This window comes from Schistocerca serialis, chromosome 4 (assembly GCF_023864345.2).
Source record: "Schistocerca serialis cubense isolate TAMUIC-IGC-003099 chromosome 4, iqSchSeri2.2, whole genome shotgun sequence".
Classification (NCBI taxonomy): domain Eukaryota; kingdom Metazoa; phylum Arthropoda; class Insecta; order Orthoptera; family Acrididae; genus Schistocerca; species Schistocerca serialis.
The window spans coordinates 749854897-749877235 of NC_064641.1; the positions used below are offsets into that span (position 1 = coordinate 749854897).

At 41.8% G+C, this 22339-nt stretch overlaps 1 protein-coding gene across 1 annotated transcript in view; it reads left to right on the forward strand.

The window, feature by feature from the left end:
* LOC126473281 (proton channel OtopLc-like) overlaps positions 1-22339 on the forward strand; it is a 129138-nt gene that overhangs the window by 39670 nt on the left and 67129 nt on the right. The window contains exons 4-6 of the mRNA XM_050100236.1: positions 2019-2217; positions 9662-9822; positions 16460-16598. Coding sequence (XP_049956193.1) covers positions 2019-2217; positions 9662-9822; positions 16460-16598 — 499 coding nt within the window. The remainder of the gene's footprint in view (positions 1-2018; positions 2218-9661; positions 9823-16459; positions 16599-22339) is intronic.

Sequence of the window (22339 nt, forward strand, 5' to 3'; positions counted from 1 at the left end):
GGGGTATCGGCGAGGACCATTCGCAACCGTCTCCATGAAGCTGGGCTACGGTCCCGCACACCGTTAGGCCGTCTTCCGCTCACGCCCCAACATCGTGCAGCCCGCCTCCAGTGGTGTCGCGACAGGCGTGAATGGAGGGACGAATGGCGACGTGTCGTCTTCAGCGATGAGAGTCGCTTCTGCCTTGGTGCCAATGATGGTCGTATGCGTGTTTGGCGCCGTGCAGGTGAGCGCCACAATCAGGACTGCATACGACCGAGGCACACAGGGCCAACACCCGGCATCATGGTGTGGGGAGCGATCTCCTACACTGGCCGTACACCACTGGTGATCGTCGAGGGGACACTGAATAGTGCACGGTACATCCAAACCGTCATCGAACCCATCGTTCTACCATTCCTAGACCGGCAAGGGAACTTGCTGTTCCAACAGGACAATGCACGTCCGCATGTATCCCGTGCCACCCAACGTGCTCTAGAAGGTGTAAGTCAACTACCCTGGCCAGCAAGATCTCCGGATCTGTCCCCCATTGAGCATGTTTGGGACTTGATGAAACGTCGTCTCACGCGGTCTGCACGTCCAGCACGAACGCTGGTCCAACTGAGGCGCCAGGTGGAAATGGCATGGCAAGCCGTTCCACAGGACTACATCCAGCATCTCTACGATCGTCTCCATGGGAGAATAGCAGCCTGCATTGCTGCGAAAGGTGGATATACACTGTACTAGTGCCGACATTGTGCATGCTCTGTTGCCTGTGTCTATGTGCCTGTGGTTCTGTCAGTGTGATCATGTGATGTATCTGACCCCAGGAATGTGTCAATAAAGTTTCCCCTTCCTGGGACAATGAGTTCACGGTGTTCTTATTTCAATTTCCAGGAGTGTATGTCAACGCCCTTGAGCAGCTGACGATATTAATGTAATTCTAATTTCGTTAGGAGTGTTCATCCGTCCTTAGGAGGATAATTTTTGCGAATTACAAGTCGTGATGTCTGTGTTTGCAACCAGATATTGGATCGATCAGACTAGACTTGCTGATTACCTTTGGATAAACGTGACGATTATTATGGTATGTTGGTTTGGAGCCATGACATTTCTTTATAGCCCCTAAAAACTACACACACATACAGAAACACACACACACACACACACGCACACACACTAAACTCACGTTCGCTGTATTAAATTATTCCATAAAAAAGATAAATTTGCTGGAATAGTGTATAATAATATAGCAGATAAATGTAGATGGCCAATCCCCAGACTGTAGAAGAATGAGCGAGCCCCTATGAAATACACTATAATAAACAAAGACCTTAATATAAAACTGATTAGGCTTTCGTGGCCACATCTTAACGTATTTCCCGTTGTTGCTCGCCTCGGTATTTTCGACTGACAGCCGTTCATAGTGGTTTTGCCAACGTTTCGACAGCACGAGTGAAAACCATTGTAGGCTGAATCCTTAACACTAGTAACCTTTTTTGTTACTGTAACCCCAGAAATGGCAGTAAGTGACTGTCGACCAAAGACACCAAGACGAGTACTTTAAGCTGGAATCCAGACATTGTCGAAAATTGTAAAAGTTGTGCCTCACTCATTCCATTGTCAGCAAAAATAGGTAACATGTACCAACTCGAGTTTGATTCTGACCTCTCACCAAAACATAAAAATGTGCTGTCTAATGATTTGTTAGTCACAGGTATCACAGACTTGGATGGGTTGGCAACCTACAAAGCGATGCATTAGAGGCAGCGTCCAATTAGGATGTGGTCAGGGCTTCCTTCACCATGCTGAAATGAACGGTAACTGGCTTCACCACCAACAGGTTTCCAGTCTTCACTGGCAGCCACTCATCTCGCAGTTGCATGGATCTCTGATTCAACAGCGAGATGCCAGCCTTCAGAGGACTTTTGCATACAGTTGATGGTGGTCACATGACACTCGCTTGAAGTTTGAATCAGAATCACGCATTACTCCTACAGACTGCTGGCTGCTGATGTTGCGTGTCGGTGTGTCGGCAGGGCTTCTACGTGTTCCTGTACGCGGGCAGCATGCTGTTCCTGCTGCTGCTGTACTGCTGCCTGCTCAAGGAGCGGGCCCTGGACTCGGTGGTGCAGAACCACCAGGCCGAGAGCGGCGGCCGCCGCCGCAAGATCTCCGCCACGGCGTCGGCGCCGCGCTCCCGCTACGGCAGCTTCTACCTGCGCATGGGCGCCGTCGGTCAGTAGCCTAACCTCTCTGCAGCTCTTACTGCCTACCTGCACACTAGCACCATCAATCAGTATCCTAATCTCTGCATGGCTCATGGCTCTGAGCACTTTGGGACTAGAACTCAGAACTACTTAAACCTAACTAACCTAAGGACATCACACACATCCATGTCCGTGGCAGGATTCGAACCTGCGACCGTAGCGGCCACGCGGTTCCAGACTGATAGCAACCTAACCTCTCTACAGCTCTTACGGCCTCCCTGGACATGGGCACCGGCGACAAGCAATTAACCTCTCTTTTGGTCTTACTGCTTAAGTAGATCGGCACCTAGCCTCTCTCCACTTCTTAGTGCCTGTGCATGGGAGCTGTTGGTCTGTGGCTTAAGCTCTCAAAAGCTCTTAGTCACCATCTGTGCATGGACACCATCTGTCAGTAGCCTCCACTCTCCACGGCTCTAGCAGCCTCCCTGTGCATAGTTGTCACTGGGCAGTAACCTAACCTCTCTAAAGGATGATGCTGCCAACAGATTGAAAGTAATTTTGAATGAACCTTAGACTTGTATTGTTGTTATACAACTTTCGGATCCCATGAAGTAATCAGTGCTATCGACAGGGGATGTCAAATTGATTCCATATTTTTAGATTTCCAGAAGGCTTTCGACACCGTTCTTCACAAGCGTCTTCTAACCAAACTGCATGCCTACGGAATATCGCCTCAGTTGTACGACTGGATTCGTGATTTCCTGTCAGAAAGGGCACGGTTTGTAGTAACATACGGAAAGTCATCGAATAAAACAGAAATAATATCCGGCGTTCCCCAAGGAAATGTTATAGGCCCTCTATTGTTCCTGATCTATATTAACGACATAGGAGACAACCTGATTAGCCGTCTTAGATTGTTTGCAGATGATGCTGTCATTCTTCGTCTTGTAATGTCATCAAATGATGAAAACGACTTGCAAAATGGTTTAGATAAGATATCTGTACGGTGCGAAAAGTGGCAATTCACCATGAACAAGGAAAAGTGTGAAATTGTTCACATGAGTACTAAAAGAAATCAGCTAAATTTCGATTACGCGATAAGTGACACAAATCTGAAGGCAGTAAATTCAATCAAATATTTGGGGATTACACTTACAGATAACCTAAATTGGAACGATTACATACATAATATTGTGGGTAGAGCAAACCAGAGACTGCGATTCATTGGCAGAACGCTTAGAAGGTGCAACAGGTTTACTAAAGAGACTGCTTACACCACGCTTGTCCGCCCTATTCTGGAGTATTGCTGTGCGGTGTGGGATCCGCATCAGGTGGGAGTGATGGATGACATCGAAAAAGTACAAAGAAGGGCAGCTCGTTTTGTATTCTCGCGAAGTAGGGGAGATGGTGTCGCAGACATGATACGTGAATTTGAGTGGCAATCATTAAAACAAAGGCGTTTTTCACTGGGACAGAATTTTCTCATGAAATTGCAATCACCAGTTTTCTCCTCCGATTGTGAAAATATTCTGTTGGCATCCACCAACATAGGGAGAAATGATAATCACGATAAAATAAGAGAAATCAGGACTAGCACAGAAAAATTTAAGTGCTCGTTTTTCCCGCTTGCAGTTCGAGAGTGGGATGGTAGAGAGACAGCTTGAAGGTGGTTCATTGAACCCTCTGCCAGGCACTTTATTGTGAATAGCAGAGTAATCACGTAGATATAGATGTAGATGTAGATCTGATTTCTGCAAATTGTAGATGAGTCGACGCACAGTATTTTGTAGTGAGGGACTAATTGTCAAAGAGAAATATTTACTTTTTATTCACATAAACAACTTACACCCTACACAACAGTAACCATTCTTTGGTTTCTTTTATTGTTCGACAGCAGCCAGATTTGCATAAGTAACTATGGTATTGCTTCGGTCTGTTTCTGTGAAACAGAGATTCTTCTTAGATTACTTTTCCTGAAAAAAAAAAACGCCTTTGCGGATTTCTGCCGTCATACATGAGCTATTGTTTTGTAAGATGTTTTGTTATAATGTTTATAACTGAAACTTAGGCTACAATTTTTTGATCTACTGTGATATTCGAGCTCCATTAGTGGAAGATCAGTGGTTTCAAAAACCTGAATAATTTGTCAGCTGCAACAAAATGATATTTCTTTCTAAAAGTGGTTGTTAAAATTATGAAAGTCATTTCACATTTTCGAGTATTCAGAGCAAATTTAGAACAATGAATTCATTACGTTTCAGATCCCAACAAACGAACAGCACACATTTCCCATTTACTTATCGCTTGGTTAACCACTACTTTACTTTCAAACAAGTTTTGCACTGCTGTCAGAAAGTCCATCAATAATATTTTTAATTCTCTTGTTTACAATAGATATTCAACCATTGCGTCACCTCCCTCGTTATGTCGTTGGTACATTACAACACTGTAGTCCATAAAGAACAAATGCATTGTTAATATTGTGTAATACATTTGTAGTCCATTCTATCGATTTATTTCTTTATTTTTGTAAAATGCCTCATTACAATATTAAGATTTAGCTTCTATACAAGATACGTGATGGACGAAACTAAATATAAGGAATTAGAAGCATGACGCACTTTGGTGATTTTTACTGACATCTATGTAAACTCAGTTCGAACAAGCCTGAGAAGGCCCAGCGGTACCGACCGGCCACCGTGTCATCCTCAGTTTATAAGGGTAACAAGACGTGGATATGGAAGGACGCGTGATCACTAGTCACTGGTCGTTGTCAGTTTCCGTGACCGGAGCCGCTATTTCTCAATCGAATAACTCCTAAATTGGCCTTATAAGGGCTTGACAACCCAGCTTGCGAACAGCTCTTGGCAGACCAGGACGGTCACTCATCCAAGTGTTACCCAAACCCAGAAGCACTTATTTTCGAAGATCTGACAGGAATCGGTGCGACTGCGGCAAGGCCGTTGGCGAAGTCTAATATACGTTATATGAATGTACTAGTGATAATGTGTTGCCCATTCTCTTGGACACATGCGCCGAAAATTTTGAAGACAAATTTTCTCCAGTTTCAGCGATATAACACAATACTTGGAGAGGTACAAAGTGATACAATTTATAATTAGGTGTTCTAGATTGTACAACTTATACTACAAATCATACCACTACAAATTTTTCTCAGCTATAGCAAGAAATACACAAATTTGTTGAACATCAGCAATATTTATTTTAATTTCCAAATGAACTCATAATACATTTCGTTATCTAAAATACTAGGCTACTTGCAGACTTGCACTGAGCAGTTTCAACATTAGCGACCCATTCAGATTTCCTGCTATCACAATGAAACACGATTTCATTCACACCTACTTTCGTGCTCTAGGCGCAGATTCACACACAAGATTTGAAGGACTAATTCATCTGTTTTTTCTGCTCAACTTCGCAGACCTAGCAGAATAAGCTTCTGGTTTTGCCAGCATTAATTTTGTTCCTCTTACTTTTGTTGTTCTCAAATTCTTTAACAAGGAGAAACTTCTTGTAAGGACTACCTGTGAACTCAATAGCAGATGATATTGCTCTGCTCCTGTTTCTTTTCTGTAGAGCTAGGACAGACAAATATCTTTTGGGACTACTGATAGTCCCCTACTACATGTTTGTTTCGTAGTAGTAGAAGGAGTCAGAGGTAGATAAGTTCCAATAGTTCGTCGTGATGTTCCTGTGATTCCTTACCTTGTAAATCTATACATTTCTTTCTCCTCATTTCCAGCTTCGGATTCTGGTTTGGATCTAGTCGCGACGAAATTCGAAACTTCAAAAATACATTGATCCAAAGGCTACATTCCGGTTTCAGAGAAGTTGCTGATAGCATTTTGTACGATCGTAGCACTGCCTTATGACTCGTATGACTGATATTGATGTCAAGGCAGAGGCTTAAAAATGCAGCGTCTAGCCTGTAACCTATGAGTGGTGTGTGGAGGTGGGCAGAGCAGGATTAAAACGCTACTGAAATTGTAGCTAGAAGACTTTTGTATGTATTGTATGTACGCCTAAAGTTATCAACACCTTTTCGTTAGAATGGGAACTTACAATGACGAGGAAGTGCTGCATTTATTGAAAAAAAATTTCACTAGATACCCCACCACTATCTGAAATAGCAAATTTTGCACCAGATGGTGTTCCATCTTTTAGATAATCGGAAATAGTTTCCTCCTAAAAACAAACACAGGTGGTATTCGTCCCCCTTTTCTGCACTAGCTATAGTCCCCACTTGGTGCTTCTCTCTTGACACAATGATCTTTTGATATTTCTGTACTGCGGATAGGGTAGTGTTGTCCATATTTAATGTCTGCATAGTCGGAAAACCATGATTGGAGTCTAAACAGAAAGATCTTGAAAAAATTTCATGAAAGCCTCTCTGCTGAAGCAAAATGTTGTAGATGCCGAAGTAGTTTCTGACTGTCAGAGAGATAATTCAGGGTACCGAAATATGAAGATATTATACCATCCTTCAACTGCCATCATGTTTTTAAATCTATGTGTGTTCCAGTTTTCTTCTTCCAAATCAAAGACAAGTCTTTGTAAGCTGGCCTGACTACATTCCAACATGCAGGATTCAAGTTGCAGGATGTGATCCACCAGTGCCTCCTTGGCTCTCTAGCAAATAAAGGAACACGTTTTTTATTCCAGCTAAAAACGCTATAAGTGTTCTCACCAGTCTTTGTTTAGTTAATGGTGGCTAGTTAATATGCCTTATGATTACGTGTTTCAGTACAATGATGTAGCACATGAAGTCAAGTAAGAGAATATTCGAAAGCTGTGATTATAGATTTAATATAATCTGAATCGTTCAGAGATAAAATGATAACGTCAGATTTAACAAAAACCATTCAGAAAGTTGTACTAAACAACTCACTCACTTTAATCAATGGAAATTCTTCTGACTGGGGAGAGATCAAATATGGAATTCCCCAAGGCTCAGTCTTAAGTCTGCCATTGTTTCTCATACATGTAAGTGATCTTATGTCTAATATATAACAAGTAGAATTAGTTCTTTGCGGATGATGCTAGTTTTGTAATCGATTGAAGCATACATACAGCAACAGAATAAATAGTAAGCATATTCTTAACAGTGTCACTGACTTAATTTCTGCAAATGGTCTCCTGCTCAATTTTAAGAAGATACACCATACTCATTTCTGCACATTTACCCTACTATACCAATGATAAGTGCAACAAACGGCGAGGAAATATAAATAGGGTGGACACTTCAATTTCAGGTTTCCATATTGATGAGAATTTAAACTAGAAAAACAGATTTCGTAACTGGTGAAACAACTTGGCTCAGCTACAGTTACAATAATTACAAATACTGGGGAGAGATAAATCAACACATTGACATATTTTGCATGTTTTTATTCAATAATGTCATACAGAATAATATTCTTTAAGAAAGAAACATGCTGTAAGAATATTATGTGGCGCTCACCACTGGTCATCTTTTAGATATCTGTTATAGAGTTGGGCTTTCTAACTACTGATTCGCAGTATATTTAGACAGCCGGGGTGGCCAAGCGGTTATAGGCGCTACAGTCTGGAACCGCGTGATCGCTACGGTCGCAGGTTCGAATCCTGCCTCGGGCGTGGATGTGTGTGTTGTCCTTAGGTCGGTTAGGTTTAAATCATTCTAAGTTCTAGCGGACTGATCTCAGAAGTTAATTCCCATAGCGCTCACAGCCATTTTACAGTATATTTATTCTTTCATGAAGTTTGTTGTAAATAGTCCACTACAGTTCAAAAAGGACTATGATGTACTTAATTACAATGTCAGAAGGAAAAATGACATTCATTACTACCTATTAAGGTTCCCTTTAGCACAAAAAGTGGTGCACTGCGCGACTAAAACTTTTGATCACTTACACTGTGATATAAAATGTCTGCCAGATAGAAAAGTAAAATTTGGAAATCAACAGAAAAAATTTATCCTTGAGAACCCTTTCCATTCCGTAGAAGAAATTCTTTTATTGTCATCTTCAAAGGTGGTGGGTAGGAATTACTACCTGACATTTGTACACTTAATAATAATTAAAAAAATTTAAAATACTTGTCAATGTTCAAAATGTAGTCATATTTGCAAATTAATTTTCAGTCCGAATGTAAAATTACTCGTTTCACATCATTATAATTTATCGTACAAATGATCCACGTAACATGGAAGTACCTAACTAATAGCTAAAACAATAAAATATGCGAAAACAAGTATGCCAAACATTACCCATAAATAAGTCTCCTGTGTTCATGTTTTTACAACTGGAAATACATGCACCAGTGCAATTATTAGATCAAATCAGTTGTTGAAACATAGAAAATTATTTTAAAATTTACCGGTATAATGGTGGCAAAGTTAATAAGAGGGCACCATACTTTTTAAAATTATCTTTTACTGCACAGAACGCTGGAAGAGTTTTAAATGCTTGGTACAGTATAGTTAATAAGACGACGCCATACTTTTTAAAATTATGTTTTACTGCGCAGTTGTTTGGAGAATTTTAAGTGTTTCTACCCTATATTGCGACTGAATAAGTTTAGTTGTATACTACATAAATTGTAAATTGACTTAACGTACTTCAAGATGGTATATGCTTAGCTTGACAAGCAAATATGCGCTTCTTTAGACCACAAAATAAACTTGAACCATTTCACGCCAGAATTCTTAACGGTCTGTCGAAGTGGTTACGTTACAACACTAGATACAACCTAATGCATATTCTGTCCAACAAGCAGCATAACCATGGATATAGTTTGCTAGATATGTTGGTGGTACAATTTAAAAGGCGGTACAATTTATAAGACTTTACCTTACGACTGTGTGGATTAAAATATATTAATTATATTCAGAACAATATATTGTAACGTGTTTCATATTGTTTTAACAATATTTCACGACAATACAGTCTAATATCACCCTGTTGATATGAGAATAACTGCGTACTCCATAATAGGTTTTCATATATCGACACATTAGATCTACAGAGTTTCCGATTTTGTAGAGAGTACGAGTTCCTCTATATCCTCCTTTTTTCCGACATCTTAGGTTTCTTCGTCAATGATTTATGCACGAGAATGTGTGTAATTGTTTCCAGTTGCTCAATCAGCAGGAGAAAGTTTTTGTCAGGAATGAAATTCTGGAATGAAATACGCCATAGACCAGTCCTACAATTATTTATTTCTGCACGCACGCATTTAAATGTATTTGCAATGAACGATTTCAATTTATCTAGAAAAGCTGCACGAGGAAATACAGCAGTTAAATGAATAGCCTCAAAACTGGGCATGAGTGCCTCATATTCATATCCCATAAGGTTTTTATTTTGCAATAGATGCCGCATTCTAACGCCACCAGAATGAATTTTTGCTGTTTAATTATTTCTCTAATATTGTAACAAATATTCTTACTATCTTTTGTGTTCTTACCGCAGCTTTCGGCATCGGTAGCATGATATATTCTGGGCTGGAGTTTGGCCAGTTCTTCGAGTTGGAGAAGAACCCCAAATGCTACAACGTCATGCTGTCTGTGACGCCCATCGCCCGGATGATCTTCATCATCATGCAGATGCAGTTCATATTCCTCAGCAACAAGGTACACCGCCAGACATTAGCTACTCCAGTCAGTTTTATCCATTGATTAAATTGCCTCCGTTTCGTGTAGAAGTAGATCAAACTCAATACTGTCGCTTAATTTCGAGCCACATTCAGGTAAAATAAAAATAATGACTTTATGTTGTAGCTAACAAAAAGTGGGAACAGATCATCTTCTGTCATTAATTTTCTTATTCATTAACAATTAAGTGCACTTGCGTTTATGTATTTCAAACTCTATTGTGATATTTTCATGTACAGTTATGTTTTTCACTGTTTTTGTTTCCTGTTGTAGTTGTGTTCACAATGAGATTTATTAGTGACTAGTTCTGAATACAGTGTCCATTCGCAGGTCAATACCGGTAGACAAGAACTATGTCATTAGGCTCAAAATATAAAATAAAAGCAATAAAAAACGAGTTAACCTGTTAGCAATCTGTACGTTCAAATTTACAATTTTGTTCACTGTGGAAATTACGTAATTGTTCGTATGAACTGTCTGAATCGTCCTACAGCCATTTTTATCATTTACATACAACAATTGTGAGAAACTATCATTTATAGATTTCATAAACATGGTATAACGGTTATGAATGCAGATATTTTTACATGCTGTAGCTTAATATGTACACACATCAATGTGTTGGTAGCTCTCTCTGTGTCGAACTGTTTTCCCACAAACACGTCACAATATTTTCTACCTGATGTTCCCTGCTCTGTCGTAACGACACCTCTAACTGTCAGTATAGAGTAAACTAACCGTTTTGTGTCCATGCGTTCACACTCAAGCACTTTCAACCCAGGGGAAAATAAGCATTAACAGTTTCCTCTTGCCACATGTACTTGGAGGTACTAACCAAACTGAAAACATACTACTGGTAAAGCTATAATTATTAGTCTGCAAATGAAGTAAATAGTGATGTAATGTTATTCAGGACACTGTCCTCAGTCACAAACATAAATACCTTCTCTTCCACCCATTACCGCCTCTGTTTGGCTTTATGATCTGCTCTGCACTCAACCATCTACCAACAGCTCCCAGATCGGTGTATCTAACTGGCGCAGGATGTTTTCGCTGTGTGTTCATACACACCCTCGCCACAGGACAACACTAGTGCGTGTTCATGTAGAACTCCTGTATAAAGGGGGGCTTTCAATAAATAATGAAATACATTTCTTTTCTACGCCAATTTCGGTTGAAAAAATGCCGAATTTGTTGTGAGACATTTTGGAATATTCACCCTTTAGCCCTTATAGTTTCACGAAGTTAGGTGGTTGCCTTCAAAATGGCGCCTGTAACAGAGGTGTGTTCCAAGCAGAAAGCTGGCACCAAATTTTGAGCCGCGCTGAGTAGCCACGCGGTCTAAGGACCAATGCCTCGGTTCGCGCGGCTCCCCCAGTCGGAGGTTCGTCCTCTGTCGGGCGTGTGTGTGTGTGTGTGTGTGTGTGTGTGTGTGTGTGTGTGTTGTCCTTTGCGTAAGTTAGTTTAAGTTACATTAAGTAGTGTGTAAGCCTAGCGACCGATGACCTCAGCAGTTTGATCCAATAGGAATTAACCACCAATTTTCAATTCCAGTCACCACCAAATTTTGTTTTGACGGAGAACCAGAGCATGGCAGATATTCATACACGCGTACAGAATGTTAGAGAGTCCTGGAAATGAAAAAAAACTTGGTGAGACATTTGGCAGTTAGAATGAAGTTCACGAGTAAACAACCGAATGTCAGTGTCCGATGTGCATAATATTTCGGCAAGTAACCACGTTACCATCATCAGATACGATGGTGAACTGACTGCACAGGAGCTGTAATGGTGTTTTTACCTCTTCTCCCTCCCTCCATCCTGCCGCTCGTTCGTCACTTCGTGCCCAGGTGAGGGGGCATGGCAAGTATCTCCTTCTCCCATTCCGCCAACTTGTCGCTCTGTCTACTGTTCGTGCCAACCAACACGTATTGGCAGTGTCCCTGTGTTGCTCTTCCTGACTCCAAAGTCAGTCTGCTGTGGGATTTCTCGCTCCTATTCTAAATCAGGCTACGAGTATGTCCCCAGGCCTTACTCCCATGTTATTATTGTCTCTATTGATCAGATGTTCCTTTATTCTAATCTCGATAGGTTATTTAACGACTCAGTCCAGAAGTTAGTCATCTTTGTCAGAGCCTGAGTAAGAGCTTAATCCAACCACGTAATTCTGAAGGTGCAGATTCCACGACTGCCGACTTGTTAGTCTTCTGCAGCTTGGTGAGTCGTTGGTGGTCAGAGCAACCATCTTCGACAATACGCACTGTGCTACCTATGCATGTCATGCCACTTTGGAAGGCGAATTGATAGACTACTGACATCAGCAGTCAGAAGCCGTCCTCGACATTAGTAAGCTGTGCCCGCTGTTTAGCTGGTGGGCAGAAATTAGTCTCCACTTTGTATTTTTGAGAGTTGGTCCTAACTTTGCAGGTAATGTACCACACAACGGAATAAATGCTGTGGCCGCATCCTACTTAGTTATTTCTTCTGTTTTGTTAGTTTTGTTTCCATAGGGTAACAGTTGTACTCAGGAAATGTATTAATTTCAAAAGGTAAAGAGTATTGCAATCAGTCGCCAAATGCTGTTTATTCCACAACTAGGTTTCGGTCATCGTGTGGCCATCTTCAGTACAGTAAATATAAGTTAAAACATTAACATCACTTGCATACGCACATAGTTCCAACTGCATTATTCACATCAGTGGCCAGGTATAAGAACTAGACGAGTCCCTGCGCCCGCACCCGAGCACGTGAATCGCAGATGGGGCAGCCGGTCGGTGAAAGGTGGAGTGGGTGGTGGAGATGAATGCAGCGCTCCAGGTCCTAGTGAAACCTTCCCGTCTCTTCTACACCTCTTTTGTTATTCATAACCTTCCCTTTTGCAATAAACTATGAAACCGTTCCTTAGGATTTCTTTCTCTTGCTTAATACTAACAAATGAAGTATTCCCTTTAAAATTTATTCTCTTTCTCTATCTTCGCATACAAATTTAATTGCTGCTTATTAAAAGTGATTTTCTGATTATTTCGACGAAACATAGAATGTGTCTCCAGAATGAGATTTTCACTCTGCAGCGGAGTGTGCGCTGATATGAAACTTCCTGGCAGATTAAAACTGTGTGCCCGACCGAGACTCGAACTCGGGACCTTTGCCTTTCGCGGGCAAGTGCTCTACCAACTGAGCTACCGAAGCACGACTCACGCCCAGTACTCACAGCTTTACTTCTGCCAGTACCTCGCCTCCTACCTTCCAAACTTTACAGAAGCTCTCCTACGAACCTTGCAGAATTAGCACTCCTGAAAGAAAGGATATTGCGGAGACATGGCTTAGCCACAGCCTGGGGGATGTTTCCAGAATGAGATTTTCACTCTGCAGCGGAGTGTGCGCTGATATGAAACTTCCTGGCAGATTAAAACTGTGTGCCCGACCGAGACTCGAACTCGGGACCTTTGCCTTTCGCGGGCAAGTGCTCTACCAACTGAGCTACCGAAGCACGACTCACGCCTGGTACTCACAGCTTTACTTCTGCCAGTACCTCGCCTCCTACCTTCCAAACTTTGCAGAAGCTCTCCTGCGAACCTTGCAGAACTAGCACTCCTGAAAGAAAGGATATTGCGGAGACATGGCTTAGCCACAGCCTGGGGGATGTTTCCAGAATGAGATTTTCACTCTGCAGCGGAGTGTGCGCTGATATGAAACTTCCTGGCAGATTAAAACTGTGTGCCCGACCGAGACTCGAACTCGGAACCTTTGCCTTTCGCGGGCAAGTGCTCTACCAACTGAGCTACCGAAGCACGACTCACGCCCGGTACTCACAGCTTTACTTCGAGTTCGAGTCTCGGTCGGGCACACAGTTTTAATCTGCCAGGAAGTTTCATATCAGCGCACACTCCGCTGCAGAGTGAAAATCTCATTCTGGAAACATCCCCCAGGCTGTGGCTAAGCCATGTCCCCGCAATATCCTTTCTTTCAGGAGTGCTAGTTCTGCAAGGTTCGCAGGAGAGCTTCTGTAAAGTTTGGAAGGTAGGAGGCGAGGTACTGGCAGAAGTAAAGCTGTGAGTACCGGGCGTGAGTCGTGCTTCGGTAGCTCAGTTGGTAGAGCACTTGCCCGCGAAAGGCAAAGGTTCCGAGTTCGAGTCTCGGTCGGGCACACAGTTTTAATCTGCCAGGAAGTTTCATATCAGCGCACACTCCGCTGCAGAGTGAAAATCTCATTCTGGAAACATCCCCCAGGCTGTGGCTAAGCCATGTCTCCGCAATATCCTTTCTTTCAGGAGTGCTAGTTCTGCAAGGTTCGCAGGAGAGCTTCTGTAAAGTTTGGAAGGTAGGCGGCGAGGTACTGGCAGAAGTAAAGCTGTGAGTACCGGGCGTGAGTCGTGCTTCGGTAGCTCAGTTGGTAGAGCACTTGCCCGCGAAAGGCAAAGGTCCCGAGTTCGAGTCTCGGTCGGGCACACAGTTTTAATCTGCCAGGAAGTTTCATATCAGCGCACACTCCGCTGCAGAGTGAAAATCTCATTCTGGAAACATCCCCCAGGCTGTGGCTAAGCCATGTCTCCGCAATATCCTTTCTTTCAGGAGTGCTAATTCTGCAAGGTTCGTAGGAGAGCTTCTGTAAAGTTTGGAAGGTAGGAGGCGAGGTACTGGCAGAAGTAAAGCTGTGAGTACTGGGCGTGAGTCGTGCTTCGGTAGCTCAGTTGGTAGAGCACTTGCCCGCGAAAGGCAAAGGTCCCGAGTTCGAGTCTCGGTCGGGCACACAGTTTTAATCTGCCAGGAAGTTTCATATCAGCGCACACTCCGCTGCAGAGTGAAAATCTCATTCTGGAAACATCCCCCAGGCTGTGGCTAAGCCATGTCTCCGCAATATCCTTTCTTTCAGGAGTGCTAGTTCTGCAAGGTTCGCAGGAGAGCTTCTGTAAAGTTTGGAAGGTAGGAGGCGAGGTACTGGCAGAAGTAAAGCTGTGAGTACCGGGCGTGAGTCGTGCTTCGGTAGCTCAGTTGGTAGAGCACTTGGCCGCGAAAGGCAGAGTTCGAGTCTCGGTCGGGCACACAGTTTTAATCTGCCAGGAAGTTTCATATCAGCGCACACTCCGCTGCAGAGTGAAAATCTCATTCTGGAAACATCCCCCAGGCTGTGGCTAAGCCATGTCTCCGCAATATCCTTTCTTTCAGGAGTGCTAGTTCTGCAAGGTTCGCAGGAGAGCTTCTGCAAAGTTTGGAAAGTAGGAGGCGAGGTACTGGCAGAAGTAAAGCTTTGAGTACCGGGCGTGAGTCGTGCTTCGGTAGCTCAGTTGGTAGAGCACTTGCCCGCGAAAGGCAAAGGTCCCGAGTTCGAGTCTCGGTCGGGCACACAGTTTTAATCTGCCAGGAAGTTTCATAGAATGTGTCGTCCTCGTGGCCCTCAGTCGTTATCTACAATAACCCAAAACTGTTCCTTACCATTTTTACTGTTACTGGATCGCCATCTGACTGCTACATCGAACTGCGACATGAATGTACTTACTCTGTTTTACTATACTCTATTAGCTGTTGGTGGGCTTTCATAATAAGTGGCTGTATATATTACCAAAGTTGACGTTATTCTTTAATAGCAAAGCTGAAGTTATTCTTTAATTAATTTGACTGAAGTTACGTAATTCATAGTTAAACTTTTTCTTGACAACAATAAAATTTTGCAAAGTTTTACGTTGATGGTATGCAATATTGCTGGCAACAGTTAATTATATTCTGAATGAAATGATTTTACAAACGTTCAAATGGGACTTACTTTTTACAATAATCTGACAACTAGCATTGCGCAAACGTACCTTCAGTAGTCTTGATTTTCGAAAAAAAATTAATTCAATAATATTAGTTCGTCTCATTATAATAGTTAGCTGATGTCTCTGTGCATCCGTTTATAATCTCTTGTAAATCATAGCTAGTGGCTGGCAGGCACACCGCTCCTCTCAACCTCTCGCTTCAGACCTGCTACCGACTCGCTTCACTTCTCGCTTACTACTGACTTCCTACGAACGCTAAAGTGCGGTCTCTCCTGCCAACTATGCTTTCTGGTGCAGACAATCCCTGCTACCATTACAAAATGTACCAATGCGCAGTCTTTCCCGCTCTTTTTAAAATTATATCAATTTGCTGTCTCTCTTGTCAATACTTTAGTGCAGACATTCCCTGCTACCACAATTATTTCCAACATGACAAATATTAATTATTCCTACTTAAACCTATTAATAAAACATAAACATCTTTCATAAATTGTGATTTGAGAATAAACAATAGAAATATACACGTCTTACACTAGGCAATCATTTCCTCAGTGCAGCTAATGATGACATCGTAGTTATTTGTTGAAAGATTGTGTCTGTTGATGCCAAGAGTCAGCTGATCACCCGGGATGATATTTTTGGAATAATCTGTATTCATACAGAAGAGATAGAGGTTCCTATAAATAGCTTTCCTGCCTTCATTGACACTGTCAGCGCTTTTGCTACGCTTCGCTTTAATTTCTGGCGTACATTTGCGAACATACTATCTCCTACAATTGTTTAGTATATTTTAACTCATCAACGCCATACGCGATGACCATTTAGTGGCAATGCGAAGATGTTGGTCTGTCTATGTTTCAGCAACTTAAAGTTCGCACCTACCACGTGCCCATGAGGTTCGGCCTGATGCACATGATTGCATGCAACGTCTGCGTCTGGCTCAACGTCCTCATTCAGGAGACCAAGCACGAGATCATCGCACTCTACTCGACGAGTTCAGGTACTTTCTTCTACTCCCAGCTTTAGTAGACAAAAGCCATAATTATGTCTGCCATCACTTCTGAAACGAATTATTTTAATATCTGCAAATATCAGCAATATTTAGTTCACAAATTTAAATGCGTAAAAATTAATTATATAGCATGTCAAATTAAAAACCTTTCAGCCGTGAAATTTCAACGCTGCAACTGGTTGCCAAATAAGTAAAGTTGAAATTTGACCACTAAAAGATCTTTATTTGATGTCTATCAAACAGCAGAGTCCCGAACTGCCTCTAAAAAGATGGACATATAGAGAACTCATGCATAGATCGACCCCCAGAAAACTGCGTGTATTTGATTTGATTTGATTAATATTCTGAAGGATTTAAAACAATGTAATGGGCGCTTTGATCGACTTGTGTGAATCAAACGGATCGTTCAGAGATTCGGTAGTCATCGTGCCATCGAGGAATATCGCACCGATTATTCTGTGACTGGACATTGGACACCAGTCACACGTTGGGGGTGAAGAGACTTCTCGATCGCGAAATACGGATTCTCAGTCCCCCAAATGCGCCAGTTTTGCTTATTGACGAGCACATCCAAATGAAAGATGGCTTCATCACTAAACCAAACGCACTAATTCCCATCGTTCCCTGCGGTCAACTGTGTAGTTTCAACGTCCTGACGCAAACCGTTCAGCAATTATGACGGTTTTATTTCATATAGTTCAATATTATCTGTTACGTCGACTGGCAACATTTTAATCGTTCTGTGTTTCATGTATTATACTGTGTGACCATATCTTGCATAGTGTTGATCCATTTGTAGGGACCCTGAGCAGCATATTTCCTGAACATAAGACTTTTGAGAGTTCTGTTAAATCGTTCGACTACGGAAGCTGTCAAATTTCAAAAAGTGGAGTAATGATTAATTCTGAGATTCTGCAGTAACTTTATATAACTGCAGAATTCTTTTCCTGGATCAGTTTGTAAATGCACTGGGATCTGCTTGCATTTTGTGTATATATTATTAAGTGCGCCTGCAATTGTGACACCAGTTTTAGTCTTCAGAGCAGCAACCCATGCGCATTTCTAATAAAAGTCAGTTACTGTTAATAAATATTTACCTCCAGAATTCCATTCTGAATATGCAGTCATGTCAACTAAGTATGTCTGTTGAAGATCATGAAGTCCTTTTGTGATAACTGCCCTCCTAGGACACAGTCGGCGAGCAGGACGATTAACCTCTTCAGCAATGGCAGCTTGCATCACGCTCTTTTGTTAACCTGTTCCTTACGGAACACAATATACCTTTGCAATGACAGAATGTTTGCTTGTATGGAGTGGAGTGCGGGGAAAAAAAGAAGAAGGAGAAGAAAATGAAAGAACACACATATATTCTAACAGGAAATTTTATTTATTCCCAAAGTACCACCTCATAATACGTTAGTCTCTGCCATACGTCGATCTTCAGGAATACTGAAAGATTTTTTTCGGGGTTTTCAGTGAGGGACAGTCGAAAGACTGCTTATAGACTACTCTACCACAATGCACACCCAGTAAAGCAGATGTCCATTCTACTTTTTCTTGACTCGTGTTGTTTTTGTGGTCCAGACGGGTTTGATGCAGCTCTCCGTGCTACTCTATCCTGTGCAAGTCTCTTCATCTCCGAATAAATACTGCACCCTACATCCTTCTAAATCTGTTTAGTGTATTCATCTTTTAGTCTCCCTCCACTATTTTTACCCTCCATGCTACAATCCAGTACTAACTTGGTGATCCCTTGACCAATCACCATAATAAAATCGCTGCATTTGCACAACTTCCACAAAGTGTTCCTCGCAGTAACGACAGACCGTCCATTCTCCACTGCTCGTGGTGATGATTACGTGTTAGCCACGGATTTATCTTCTGAGTGATTTCTGATAGACTACTAAAGGCTACAACTTGAGTGATAGTGACGTATTCCTCTGCAATAACATACCTTCCGTCTACGAGGATAGCAACTGCTTGTTTAGGCACAAAATTATTTGCATCTACGAATGCTGTCTTCATTCATGGGAGGGAAGAAAGAAAGAAAGAAAGAAAGAAAGAAAGAAAAGTCAGCGGTGAAATCATGCAATCTTCTTATTTACTGCTACCGTGGCTGGTATCATTGTACAGTTCTAAATAAGACGCTTGATATTGTATGTGTATGTGACAAGAAACTTCTGTTCCTGATGGGTGACAAGAAGATTGCTTCTACAGCGACGACAATAACGAAAAGCTTCTCAGCGCCGTAATGTCGACTGAAAGCAGTTCTCTAAAAAGCATCTTGTTTTACGTGTTGTGTGTGAGTGTAATTTTTTTCCTCGTTACATCACAGCACTTCTGCTACAGCAGGAAGGCTAACTAGTAGCATCGAAACAGGGAAGAAGAAGAAATTTTTTTTGGAAGAGCCACTGCAATGCAGAAAACAGTATTCTTCTTCCTCTCGAACTTCTCTAGAAGCTAAACTGTGTGTGAGAACGTGATCTATGTGGAGGAAGCCAGCAGATATTAACAGTAATAGCAATGACAACGCCAGCCGGAGGACAGCTGATATAACAACACTCGTACGCGTGCCAGCTGTGTTTTGTGTATACGCGGAAGGTGGTGAGTGTCACGGTCAATGTTCTCTCCCTCTACCACACCACATGACTATCACATCAGTATTTCTACTGCAAGCATCATTCTGGAAGACGAGGAGGACGAAGGAAAACATAACGTAAGCATTTGTATGCGTTCAAAAGCGTGGTAGCATTTTTTTTTATTTTTTTATTTTTTGCTATTTAGTGTATGCCGAAAAAAGCAACCTGCAGTGCGTGCGGGATCGTTGCCAGTGTCTCTCCTTTAAACACCACGCGTGTGCAGAGCGACATTGTGGAGTTGCAAGACACACAGCAGAGGGGAAAAAGTGCTCTGAGGTGTTCTCCTCAGCAGCTGACTGTTTCTGTTTTGATTCATCGACCCGAGAGTCTGCAACGTCTGTTTCTTTTACAGCAAGAACAACAAAAACAATAGCAGTAGGAAGTGGTGTTAGGTTGGACCTCTCCCACTTTCTTTGTCTCTCTCTCTCTCTCTCTCTCTCTCTCTCTCTCTCTCTCTCTCTCTCTCCGAGAATGTTCGGGAAAAGGATATTCTGCTTTTATTGCAAGTGACAGAGATTTTCTGTCAGGATCAACATCGCCTTTCCTGGGGGTGGTGTCTGTCATTGTCGCCATTGTCATCATCATCGTCATCGTCTGACACCGTCTTTTCTATGGGAAAGCAACACACACGCAACTCTTCAGAAAATGTAAGTTCAACATTTATTATTTACTGCTGATTGTCAAACATTTTTTCATGTATAGTGACTGCTTGTTGTGTAACTAAAGAGAACAGGGATGCTTCTCATTCTGTATTACAGAACTTAAAATGCCTAGGTGAGGGAGGCAATACAAACCGCGCTTGGCGGCTGTCTACGCTAGAACAAGAAGAAAAGTACTCGATTTTTAGCTCCATTCGTACAACCATCAAGTCTGGAGCAGCAGTTGTCGTCTACTTAAAAGGACTGCAAAGTATGCCAGCGTGGTTCTCTGCTCTCACCGAATTCCAATTTTTGAACTCAGGGCAAGTCCTTACGATATATCGCGGTAGACTGAACAGCATGGACATCGTTGACTTTGAAACAGTTTCACAAACACTAACGTTTCTGTTTCGCAGAGAGAAAAGCTGATTCTTCCTCAAGGCTTAAAATAATCTCTTTATTTTGCGCTAAAGGGCCACTGACAATGTCAGCCATTGCATAGAGCTGTTGAGTAAATCATTCCATGGAATCACGACCTCTGTACAGTTTAAACGCTGAATATTCATCGTTGTAGCTATAGCTATGGGCTATACTGAATGGAGTATGTAAATGTACTTGGTGTGAATTACTACTACGGCTACAAGTAGCGACTGGTTCTAGCATGCGTTCCGTGTCAGCATAAATTATAAAAGGTACCCTTAGCTTGTTGCTGAAGTTGCTAAATTTTACGTACTGTTTCTTGCCACTAGGCATGGTACTGTTGAGGCATGATACTGCTGACTGGCTTAACCCCTACGCATTCGGTCAAATGTGCCTCTAACTTTTCTTTGGAACTAAAGTAACAGAGGCAGCGATGACATACAGCTATAGACTTAGTACGAGCAGTAATGCTATAATCTGCTAGCCTCGACAAGTTTTTTATATAACAGAAATGGCAAATATCTGTGTTTTCGACCAGTAACGGTAACAGATTTGCGTGTTTCTCATGATGGTACTTCGTAACATGCAGGGGAACAACTTTGTTTTTTTCCCCGTATTTTCCCCTTCTCCTCACCGTCTTCATCTCCGTCACTGACGACCATTCACTCATAATCAGAATACTCGATACCATAAACGTTAACAGAGATGTTTTAGTCTGTTTTTCGAATATGTGCATATGTTTCAACTTTGTAGGAAAAAGTATGTTGTCAAAGTTTAATTTATTTGTATGTGACACATATACAAAAGCACACTTTGCATTCTTATTTGCAGGGTACAAACCAGCTGAAGCTGCCCACTTAAAAGAGGCATTGTCTTTTGAGCGAACGTTAATTACTACTTGTTTATTTGCTATCACTTTTGAATCTTTTCTGTATTGCCCTGCATGAAACCCTCGATTTTCATTAACATCAACTCGCTATTTTACTATGTCTCGTAGTGCCCAACCGGATTCTCTCATTTGGAAAGCCTCCAGTTTCTTTATCTGCCTTTAACACTAGTTGAGTACCAACCATTGTTAATTTCGGAGGATAATAAATCAAGATTTTTCGCGTTCATGCCATTTCTTTTACTTCATCTGACTTAGGCAGGACAAAGTTGCAGACAAGTAAAAAATTAATTACAAGAGCCCTTTTGATATTTCGCAGTCTGTTGTCAATGACGGGGAAACAGGCATGCAAGAAGTATCTGGGAGCCTTGAAACCAACCGATTTTGTTATTTCACTCGTATATATTCGATTCTTGAAAACAAATTCTACAGAAACCCATTCCAGATCACCGTTTTCCCGCTGATCCAAATTTAATTTAATGCGTTTTGGAGACTGTTCACTCATTGTTCTCTTCCAGCACTTGCCGAAGTGTCGTCTATTGCAGACAACAGATTGTTACAATTCGAATAAATAAATGAAACGTCTCCATCCTCTAGCCACGTTTTGAAACAAGTAGCGCCGTTAACAAAATCAAACTGACACTAAAATGGATAATGAGAGGGTACTCTGTAGAGTACAAATAGAATGTCTTTGATATAGTAGTCAGCTACATTATTAAACTTGCTCACAAATAATTCTGTGTGGTAGATGCACTCTTATTTATCATATACTTCAAAGACAGTAAAATGTTCCCCTTCCTTAAAGCAGTCCTTCTCAAGTAGCTGCACTATTTTTGCATTCACTTCAGATATTGCATTCGCATCTTCAACAATACCTGATACTTTTGCTGTATCTTTTAGAGAGCACAGATCAGTTTCTTTAATATTTCACTACAGTGAGACTTTACGAATTGTAATGGACATTGTTAGTGAGATAACATACAAATATTTGCATAATAACCCTTTCAGAAAGGTGTCAGGAAGCACCGAGACCATTGTTATTTCCCAGGTGTGTATAGAGGCGCGGCACATGCTGGCTGCGACATAAAATATAGACCCCGTTTTACAGTGCCTGTAGTGTTCCACAATCTGACAAATTAGAACTAC